Consider the following 11,102-nt stretch of genomic DNA (forward strand, 5'->3'; position numbering starts at 1 on the left):
GTAACCATGGCTTTCCTTCCCTCTCTTTCAGGCCTCACTGTTCCAGAAGCTCAAAGTGCAGTGATCAACGTCTCATTACTGGATGCGTCCAACCTTCTCACCAAAGAACCTGACTCCAAGAGAGGATCCTATGATGTGGTATTCCTGGTTACAGAGCTACCCACTTATGGGACCCTGTCTGTCCCTGATGGACCCGTTGATAGAAAGCATCCCTACTTCTTGCAGTCAGACCTTGCTGCAGGTGGCTTGGAATATGCCCACCATGGGCCAGGCATCCTAGATGACCATTTCAGATTTAATGCTTGGCTCCGGCACAGCACTGTGGGGTCTATTCAGCCCCCACAAAAAGAAGAATCCATCATTTCTGGAACATTCAATATCACAGTGAGTGACAGTAATGAGATGGCACCACGACTGGTCAGCCAAGAACAAGTTCTTCAGGTCCTCCATGGTTCTTCCATAATGCTCTCCCAAGAACACCTGAACGTCAAGGATCCTGACAGCTTCCCTGAAGAAATCAAGTATGACATCCTCTCTGGGTCACCCAGTGGCTTTGTGATCAATGTTCACAATAAACAAGTACCTGTAACTCAGTTTACTCAAGCAGACATCAATGCAGGGCACATAATGTTCATCGCCAATGGAACTAGCTCTTCTGGAACCTTAGACCTTGCCATCTCTGATGGACACAATCAGCCTATCTTCACTTCTCTAGAAATCATGGTTCTTCCAGCTATCACCTGGGCAATGAATCAGACAACTTTGGAGATACCACAGGGTGTGAACATGGCCTCACTCTCCCACAATCACCTTCTCGGGTCTCTTGGCCAAGCAGAGCAAAATACTCTGTATAGGCTCATCAGGACTCCACGGTTTGGCCAGGTTGAGGTCAACCAAAAGCCTGTGACAGACTTTTCACAGAAGCAAGTGGATAATGGAGAAGTGACATTTACTTTCATAGATTTTGCCTCCACCAGGGATGAATTCCAGTTCCTTGCCACGTCAGGAGAAGTGAATATATCAGGGGTGGTGCATGTAATGGTCAAAGCCTTAGTCAAAACTCAGCAAGATGTTCTTTGGCCAAGAGGAATCACTGTCCAGCTCGACACAAACATTCTTGATGCAAGCGAGCTGGCCGAGAGGACGAGGAGTGTCCCAGAGTTCAAAATCCTCCAAGCACCCCAAAGGAGCCGCTTCGTGCATGCCTCCAAAAACAAAAAGAGCCAGCCTGTCACCATCAATGCTTTCAGCCAGCATGACCTTGAGAGAGGGCTGGTTGCATTGGAAATCTGGGAAATGGATGAGACTGAGCAAAATCTCCAGCAGGACAGTTTTCTGTTTGAGCTGGTGGCCGAGGGGGTCCCCCCTGCTTCAGAGTCGATGCTGTACACCACCGAGGTCTTCAACTCCTCGGCATCCTATGGAGTGACACTGCTCAAAGTGCCTGGCTTCCAAGAAAAGAGCCACACCCCCATGCCCCAAAGCATAACTCCCTCTTCCTCGGCATTTACGACCATTCCTCAGGAGCCAGAGAATCCCAGCCATAATTCCAGCAAGCTGCATGTTCTTCCGACAGCAGGCACAGGCCAATGGACGACGGCCAACACCTCTCCGGGAGAAAGGGGCACGCTCATCGGTTTCATCGAAGCCAATATGTTCAGCATCATCCTGCCTATCTGCCTTACCCTGTTGCTCCTGGCTTTGATCCTGCCCTTACTCTTCTACCTGCACAAGCGGAACAAGACCGGCAAGCACAATGTGCAAGGCTCACCCCCCAAGTACAAGAACGGCACGGTGGTTGACCAGGAAACGTTCCGGAAGATGGACCATAACCAAGGCTTTCCTCTGATGACAGTCGACACACTGGAGGCCAAAGAAGCGGGAGCCAACTCGAAAGCGGCAGGCCCAGGCGGGCAGCAGGATCCGGAATTGCTCCAGTACTGTAGGACACCCAACCCAGCCTTAAAAAACAGCCAATACTGGGTTTGAGTGCTGGGGCAAAGGACTAAACACAGCATGACTGTCGCTAGGTAAAGTGCAGTGACCGCTACGATTTGCTAAGGGTCCATTCACCTCTTCCTTCTTCTCCTCCTCACCCACCCTTTTCTTGATGTACATAAGAGACAGTTCCTTGGAATACAAGGAAGTCCCTGCATGGGCCTAAAACTTCTGAGTTTATCCAGATCTGGTTTCTTCATTGATGTCGGTCCACCACAGGGAGATCTCTCGGAATGGAACAAGTGAGATCCTAACAAAGATAAAGCTTTTGCTTTGAAGGAGTGTAGAAAAGTACGGATTCTTTTCTTAAGAATAAAAGCTTTATCTTGACAAAGATAAAAGGAAACAAGCTTGATAATAGGCTTGAAAGTATGTGGTCAATGTGAAATTTTAGAACACAAAGGGAAACCGAGTAAGATGCTCAGGGCTTGGTGTGAGGCAAGAATAACTCTTCCCTAAAACTCGCAAAAGCCCAAGCAATATTATGCAAAAAAAATTAGTAAGCATTGCAAAATAAATTATGCAAAGTGAGAAAAAGCATGAACATTAACGTAATGTATGCTAGTTTGCAGAATCTTGCCTTTTGGGGCCACACAACTGAGGTTGTGAAGAATCTTTAACGTTCATTACCCGCACAGAGTTCGTGCAGCCCTGAATCTTAGGTAAACAGGTTTACTGCTGAAAAAGAGTAAAAGGTGCTGTTAATTAGGCAATTCCAGAAAGGCTGTCAGGATGTTAGGTGTGTTTTTTTTTCCCCAGGCAAATATTTTGGGCATCTAAGCAATGAAACATCAGGTGATGTGGTGAGAGAAATAGCGGGCGCTTGGGTAGATTATTTCAGCAAGCCAGATGTTGAGCTGTTCTAGAATGCATTGGGTCCTTCTGAATCATCCGCCCCTGATCGCAGCAGGAGTCTTTGCCACATGAAAAGGTTTCCACAGATGTTTCGCAACGTCTGGAGGATGTAGAGTATCTTGCACTAATTTCCACAAGGAGCTGAAACCAGCACTCCAGGGCTGGGCAGGTCCAAAAATGCACTGACTGGCTGATGTCTTAGGTTGGGGGGGGGGGGAGAGAGACCTCAGCCAGGAAAAGCTGAACCCAAAGGGCCCTACCCTCCTGGGGTTGGGGGGTTGGGTGAGAGTGAAAACAAGGCATTATCGGTCATTTCCTTCTCCTCTCTGTTTCATACATTTCATGATATGGGCGAGCGAGACAGTCACTGACAGGGCAAGCCTCTGCATGTTTATTTAGAAATAAGACTAACTGGATTCAATGGCGCTTACTCCCAAGTAAGTATGGGCTGGCCCTGTGAGGCAGCAAAATGGCAGCTGTGCTCTCGGCCCTGTAATGAGGCACAGCTTTCACCCAGGTGGACCAACGTTACAGAAAGCAGCAACCTGCCCTGGCCACTTCAACAGCACATTGGAACTGGTGGAACCAGATGTGATAGGTGGCTGATGCTGATACTCCTCCTACTACTCCTCCTACTCCTACTCCTACTCCTCCTCTCTCCCCCCAGTAAAATGTTCTAAAACTAAACACGTGACATGATATCATCATACTCTGAGTTTCCCTTCTCCATTCATCAAGCGGTAGCTAATAATGGGTCACGGGGCAGGGACATGATTTGTCTGAGAAGCCATTATGAGGGGAGAAAAGACTATAGCTCTGTCACCATGTAGTTCCAATCAGATCCAGAGCCACCAGGGAGAGAAAGACTGTGGGGCCATGGTCCCCCCAAGAAGAGTCCAGGCCCAGTATTGCGTCCAGTTCTGGGCTCCACAATTCAAGAAGGACGCAGACAAGCTGGAGCGTGTTCAGAGGAGGGCAACCAGGATGATCAGAGGTCTGGAAACAAAGCCCTATGAAGAGAGACTGAAAGAACTGGGCATGTTTAGCCTGGAGAAGAGAAGATTGAGGGGAGACATGATAGCACTCTTCAAATACTTAAAAGGTTGTCACACAGAGGAGGGCCAGGATCTCTTCTCGATCCTCCCAGAGTGCAGGACACGGAATAACGGGCTCAAGTTAAAGGAAGCCAGATTCCAGCTGGACATCAGGAAAAACTTCCTGACAGTTAGAGCAGTACGACAATGGAATCAGTTACCTAGGGAGGTTGTGGGCTCTCCCACACTAGAGGCCTTCAAGAGGCAGCTGGACAACCCCGTCAGGGATGCTTTAGGGTGGATTCCTGCATTGAGCAGGGGGTTGGACTCGATGGCCTTGTAGGCCCCTTCCAACTCTGCTATTCTATGATTCTATGATTCCAAATGTTCAGCTAACATTAAACAGTGCAAGACTCTAGTCCTTTGACTTTTCAAGATACAATAGCCAATGAACCAAAGACCTTGGGATAAGTGATGGACACAAGGTCCTTATTTTTAAGAGATTTTTTAAAGAATAAAAGTAGATTTTATTTTATTAAATATTTAATGTGATTACATAACTTTTCTTATATCAGGATATCTGTATTTATGTTCTGATTGCCCTGCAATGATTTGCTGCCCCTTTACGCTGCCCCATTGCCCCCAAAATTTCTGGGTTTGGCTTATGCCTTTGCCCTTTCCTGAGGAATAGCGCAGAGAGCTTCGGCTATTGGGTGGTATAAAAATGCAATAAATAAATAAACTCCATGGCAAAGCTCCGGCGAGATAGGCTACTGCATGATGTGGCCCAGTACAACCTGCCTTAAGGCAAAAGGTTTAGCAAGATCCTAGGGATGGTTGAAGGAATTGTGTATGTTTAGAGCCTGAAGAAGAGAAGATTAAGGAGAGACATGACCACGGTCTTCAGATATCTAAGGGTGCAGAAGAATGAGCAGGTGTGATCTCTGTTGCCCCAGAGGGTGGAAATTGCAAGGAAGTCAATTTCCTCTGAACCTTAGAAGAAACTTCCTATCAGCACAAGCTGTCTGACACGTGGTGGACATATTTAAGCAGAGGGTTGACAGTCGTCTGTCTAGGAGGATGTAACAGGTCTGTTGGGTTGGATGCCATTGGTATTCTGTTATTGCTGTGTTTTAATTGTGTTTTATGAAATGTTTTAATCAAGTTTTATTTATGATTGTAAGCTGCCTCGAGTGCCATTTTTTCTTGGTAGAAAGGCAGGCTACAAATCAAATAAATAAATAGCTGCAGATCCTGCACTGAGAGCTGGGAGTTGGACAAGGTGATCTCCAAGGTGCCGTCCGACTAAAAGAGTCTATGATTTGATTGTTCTAATGTAACCTACTGGACTCTTCCTTTCCGGTTCAATCCTCAGTGCTCACTTATCAATTACTTCTATCAGTAAAGTGAAGTCAACGACAGGCAAACAGGTTCTGCTCTCCCAGTTGTGCAGCCCGCTATGCATTCCTTTCTTTTCATCCTTGCTGCCAGGAAACCCCCCAGAATTTGCGAATTTGTCTTCCAAGTGCATATGGGATATTAATGACATTGAAGGAGTCTACTGCCAATAGGGTGTAGACCTGAGGTGGACAGAAGGTAGATCTCCCACTGTTTGGGACTTCATCTCCCTGCCAGCATGGCTAATGGTCAAGAATGCTGGGGACTGAAGTCTAAAACATCTGTAGATCTACTTTCTCCCCACCCCTAGGATCATTTTGAGTGGATGGAAAGTACAAGTCTACGGTATCTGGGGAAAGGTCTGGCACAAGTAGCCATAATCGTGTATTTTGGTTATTATTATTTTTAAAAATGTCAATTGTTGTTTCACACTGATTGGATAATTTATAGCAAGGTGACCAACTTTGTAAAGAATGTTGAAATAAAGTAGATTATTTTTAAAGGATGTATCCATGTGGAAACTTCTCGGCAGGGAATTACGTTTAAGACAGAGAAAAGATATTTAATGTTCACATTTTACCTGAGGCCCTCTAGATATTTGGGGCTACAAGTCTTTAAATATTGGGCATGTTGGCTGGGGCTTATGGCGGTTGTACTCATAAGAATATAAGAAGTGCGGGATCAGACCAAGGGTCCATGTAGTCCGGCATTCTGTTAACATAGTGGCCGACCAGCTGCCCATGGGAAACCCACAAGCAGGACATGAGTACAACAGCACCCTCCACAACATCTGGAGAGTACCAGGCTGCAAATACTACTACTACTACTACTACTACTACTAATACTAATACTAATACTAATAATAATAATAATAATAATAATAATAATAATAATAATTTTATTTGTTACCCGCCTCTCCCTCTGGATCGAGGCGAGGTACAACACAAATAAAAACACCATGAAACACATACAACTAATTCAAACGTTTAAAACCAGTGCATCATTAAAAACAGCACACCATTAAAAAAAGGCATCTTAAAATTCAACTGGGTAGACCTGCTGGAAAAGATCAGTCTTAGTCGTCAGCCTTGTTTTTGTTGGCTGGAGTAAATTCTTCCCAGAGGACCTGAGTGTGCGGGGCGGATTGAACCGGAGAAGGCGATGCCGCAGGTAGCCTGGACCCAAACCATGTAAGGCTTTAAAGGTGATAATCCACACTTTATACTTCGCCCGGAAACTAATTGGCAGCCAGTGAAGAGATTTTAAGACTGGTGTGATTTGGTCACCCCTAGGTGAACCAATGACCAGCCTGGCTGCCATGTTTTGAACTAGTTGAAGTTTCCGGACTCGGCACAAAGGTAGCCCTATGTAGAGCGCATTGCAGAAGTCGAGCCTCAAAGTTACCAGCGCGTGCACGACTGTCCTTAGGTCTTCAGACTCTAGGAGGGGTGTGTGCAGCTGGCGTATCAGCCGAAGCTGATAGTAAGCACTCCTGGCCATCGCATCTATCTGGGCTGTCATTTGGAGTGACGGATCCAGAAGCACCCCCAAGCTGCAAACACAGTCTTTCAGGGGGAGTGTAACCCCCATCCAAAACCAGTTGACACACCTCCAAACCCAGGTTATGGCCTTTTGACAGCGAGCACCTCCGTCTTGTCTGGATTCAGCTTCAGTTTGTTTTTCCTCATCCAGCCTATCTTTTCTGTACATGGCTAAAACCTTTCCAGGTATCTGCATCTCATCACCTTACTAATAGGGCAACTCAACTAGCTAGGTCAATGCTCCTGACAAATACAGCTTCTTAAATTTAATGGAACCACCCTTTACTGAGCTCATTGGTTGGAACTACAAAAGAATCACAGCCCTCCAGATGGAACAATTGGTGAGGTTCAGTAACGTTCATAGGCATCATTCAACTTCATTGCATAATCCACAGCAGTGATTTGATATTTGGGAGAAACTGTGCACTGGGGTTATCACAGTCAGACAGAGAAAGAATAAATTGCCAAAGGCCACAAAGAAAACTTTGGGGCTGAGCAGAGATTTGAACCCAGGACCCCCTAGTCCAAGTACACATGGGCACTGTGCCACTGCTCTGTGCACTTTATTGTGGAAAGAAAGAAGATGGAAGAAGCAGTGGGCAAACAAGCTGAGTTGCAAATGCAAGAAGTCATCATCTGGATCACCCTATGAATGAGACAGGGCAAAACACCCCAAATCCAGCATGCTGTCTGCTACAGCCCACTGGCCCCATGATCAGTTTTTTAGGGTCCTTGGACAAGACTCCCTCATGAGTCCACCTTCTCACCACTGTAGTCACCAATTGCTCTTTCTCCTCATTCTCTTCCCCATCATTGCAATGTCTTGCTCACTTGAGAGGCCAATGAGCAAGTAAGTAGGCCCTGGCATCTGCGGCGCCTCCTCTTCATCACCACCGTTGTCTGGACCAGACTGAGAGGCAGGTGAAGAAGGACGAGGAGGAGGAGGAGGAGGAGGAGTAACTCCAGGTTGTCTCGTCTGTGGGCCCCTGTTGGGGTGTGGGCCCTCTGCAAGCCTTGGTGGTGGCCCTGTCCATCATATCAGCTTTCTGAGGGGCCAGGGCTGTGGGGAGGGGCCTCACCTGATGTCCCATGGGCCATACGGACTGGCCTGATGGGTCAAATCTGGCCTGCGCAGCAGAACTTCCCCATCCTTGTTCTAGACAAATTGGGTCCTGGCCCTTGTATGGATTAATGGGAGGTCATAATGCTCGGCCCCACACCCAGATCATGTTCTTTTCCTTCTTCACCTGTCTGCACAAGCTCAGGCGTGAAATATAAAGTCTGTTTATTTAATTGTGTTAGGATACCGAGATGCTGCTTTTCCCACGGCAGTATTTTAAAAGCCACTTGCAGGGATGGGGGGGAGTAAGAGCATCATAAAGACTCTCACGAATAAATACAAAACAGCCGTCAACAAGCTAACGGCTGGCACTGCAGAAGCCTTTATGAGGTCACTGGAGCATAGCTCACATTCCTACCGCGCACATCAGCCAAGAGCATGGTTGTATGACCAGCATCAGACACACAGTCTGCAGGGCTGGATTTAAGAACGGAGAGCTGGAATTCCTGGGAGAGGGGTGGGGACCACTGATTTCCTTAATAGGCTACTCCCAGGTTCAGAAGCAGTATCCGTCTGTCCACCCGTCGTTGGGAGGCCAGAGTGGGAGAGGGGACTATTGCCTTCATGTGCTGGTGTGAGCTTCCCAGAGGCATCTGGTTGGCCATTGTGAGAAGCAAGTTGCTGAATGGGCCTTCGGTCTGGTCCAGCAGGGCTGGGCCACAGTGCCCCACATGTAATGGCCAGAGCCAGTACTGCAGCTCTTCAATCCAGCCAGATCAGGTGACCTGAGGAACCTATAGGGGCCTAGCTGGCTCTATATAACTTGGGCGGTATATAAGCTTGGCTCATTTGGTGTTTCCTCAATCTGAGCAACTTGTCTCGCTGAGTAGCCACGCAGACTTGCCATGGCCCCATCCTTAACCACATCACCTGCCTCGAACTCCAGTGGGCCCTGACATGGTCTAGAAAAGGGAATTTCATTCATCCAGCTTTGTTCTCTTCTACATGTCAAGCTGACCTTAAAAATGCTCTTTTCTGAGCCATGATTCAGGGCTCAAAACCTTTGTGGTTCTGGTTGACACACAGAGGGAAAGAGAGAGGGGGAATGAACTTGTACTGTAAACAACTCAAAGTAGATTTTGGCTGACGTTTCGAATTAAAGATGAATCCTCTGTGTGAAGAGGCTGAAGGCTACTGGCAAACAGAATGGGGGGGCGGGGGAGTTGGTTTATTCTGAATTTCTGGGGAGTGTAGATGAGTTGATGGAGGTCTGTGATCAGGTGTTTCATCCCTTTCACCTTTTGCACAAAGGAGCCATGGGGGGGGGGGGCAGCAGGGTGGGATTGGGATCAGGACTAGAACCTAACCCCATTTCCTAAGGAAAATTACTGCATACACACAGCTGCTATTTTTCACACACACACGGTAGCTCCTCTTTTGAAAATTTTAAAGAGACAGAAGATACATTTATAGATTTATACTCTCACATCTAGTTTAGCCCAAAAGGTGTCATCTGGGGGGGGATCTATACTACTGCTTTTAAAGTGCTTTGAAAATGTTTTGAAACCTGGCAGTGTGTCCTGGGCCCCAACAGTTGTCAAAACTGTTATAAAGCGCTTTAAAGCAGTAGTGTAGATCCCCCCTTGCATATGTTATTTGAGAGATACAGATTCAAGGTAGTGCTTGCCATTCCATTTCCAAACAGGTTCTGGTGCTTTGCTCTGGCGAACTCTGCTTCAAATTAAACTCCATCTCTGTTCCTCAACTAGGATGAAAGGAATGTAAATAAATATGGCAAAAGGAGAAAGACAAGCTGGACAAGTTTATAAATAACGTCACATTCCTTCAGCTTGCATTTATTGACTTCCATCTCCCTCCAAGGAAAGCTGATCAACACAGCCAGCCTTCCCTGTGTATTCTATTATTGGACTCCTTAACTGCCAAAAAAAAAAACCAGCAGCAGTTTTTTGTGCACATTTTACAGGTGCTTTGGCAGCAAACCCCCAACTCCCTGGGAAGGATTGTAGCTCAGTGGTAGAGCATTTGCTTTCCAAGCAGAAGGTCCCGTTTGCATTCTCCTTCCCTCTTTATTGTTTACTACAACTTATTAGATTGTAAGCCTATGCGGCAGGGTCTTGCTATTTACTGTGTTATCTGTACAGCACCATGTACATTGATGGTGCTATATAAATAAATAATAATAATAATAATAATAAAGTTCAATCCCCGACATCTCCAAATAGGGCAAGAAACATTCCTGCCTGAAACCCTGCATAGCCACTACTGCTGCCAGTCACTGTGGACAATGCTAGCCTAGATGGACCCAAGGACTGACTCAGTATAAGGCAGCTTCCTGTGCCCCTGGGAAAGTTGCAACGAGATACCTCGGAAGGGCAGAGATCTGTAATACAGCCCTGAAGGTTCCTCCACCTGCATTTAATCCTGGAGATGTAAACAGCACCTGCTGCCAACACCAGGCCCCGCCCACTCCATAATAGGGGGCGGGGAGAGAAATGGTCATCTTAGGTGATCCTTTCCGGTATGATGAAGGTGAATTCCCCAGAACAAAAAAAGGAGACCCACAAGAACTGAAACCCTGGCAAAGGAGAAAAGCACCTTTTGTCTCTGGATTCTCATCCAAACCCTGCCAACCGCACCTGATGTTCTGAGCCCAAGAACATGCTGGGAGAGGAGAATTAACTGCAAAGGTGGCTTTTGTTCTCTGTGACAAAGGGTTGCATAAATCCGAGACGGAAGCTGTATCTTAAATAACCAGGCATTTTATTCTCTTGTTGGTCCCCTCTGAAAGGCTGATAGGTCACCACCTGTTGGGGATCTAGGAAGGGGCGCTATCAGGTGCCTTGAAGGCTACAGGTGTCGCCGGTCTGCCAATCCAGGTGTGCAGACAGCAGAACAGGGGCTGGGCTGGGCTTACAACAGGCCTGTGTGGGAAAAGACTAGAGTGGAACTGTTATGACACCCACCGGGCAACTGAGGGTTACTATTTCCTGCAGTAAGCAGCCCGTTGTGCAAGCAGCCACTAGAGAGAGCGCTAGAGAGAATGGCAGCCAGAGGCTGAGGCGTCTCCACCTTTCCATAACCTTCAACCACAGACCAAGACTTAGCGGAGAGGTCACTCCCGATTGGTCAGAGTCATCTAGGTCCACGTGGCTTTCTCTGAAGAAGGAAAGGGCGGGCAGAAGAAGCCGTAGTTGG

The 11,102-nt window shown here is 47.1% G+C and overlaps 1 protein-coding gene across 1 annotated transcript in view; it reads left to right on the forward strand.

Annotated features, from left to right (window-relative positions):
• CSPG4 (chondroitin sulfate proteoglycan 4) overlaps positions 1-3,099 on the forward strand; it is an 82,169-nt gene extending 79,070 nt beyond the window's left edge. Inside the window, exon 10 of the mRNA XM_063142202.1 lies at positions 32-3,099. Coding sequence (XP_062998272.1) covers positions 32-1,989 — 1,958 coding nt within the window. The 3' untranslated portion in view covers positions 1,990-3,099. The remainder of the gene's footprint in view (positions 1-31) is intronic.
• The last annotated feature ends 8,003 nt before the right edge of the window (positions 3,100-11,102 follow it).

Source organism: Elgaria multicarinata, chromosome 16, assembly GCF_023053635.1.
Source record: "Elgaria multicarinata webbii isolate HBS135686 ecotype San Diego chromosome 16, rElgMul1.1.pri, whole genome shotgun sequence".
NCBI lineage: Eukaryota > Metazoa > Chordata > Lepidosauria > Squamata > Anguidae > Elgaria > Elgaria multicarinata.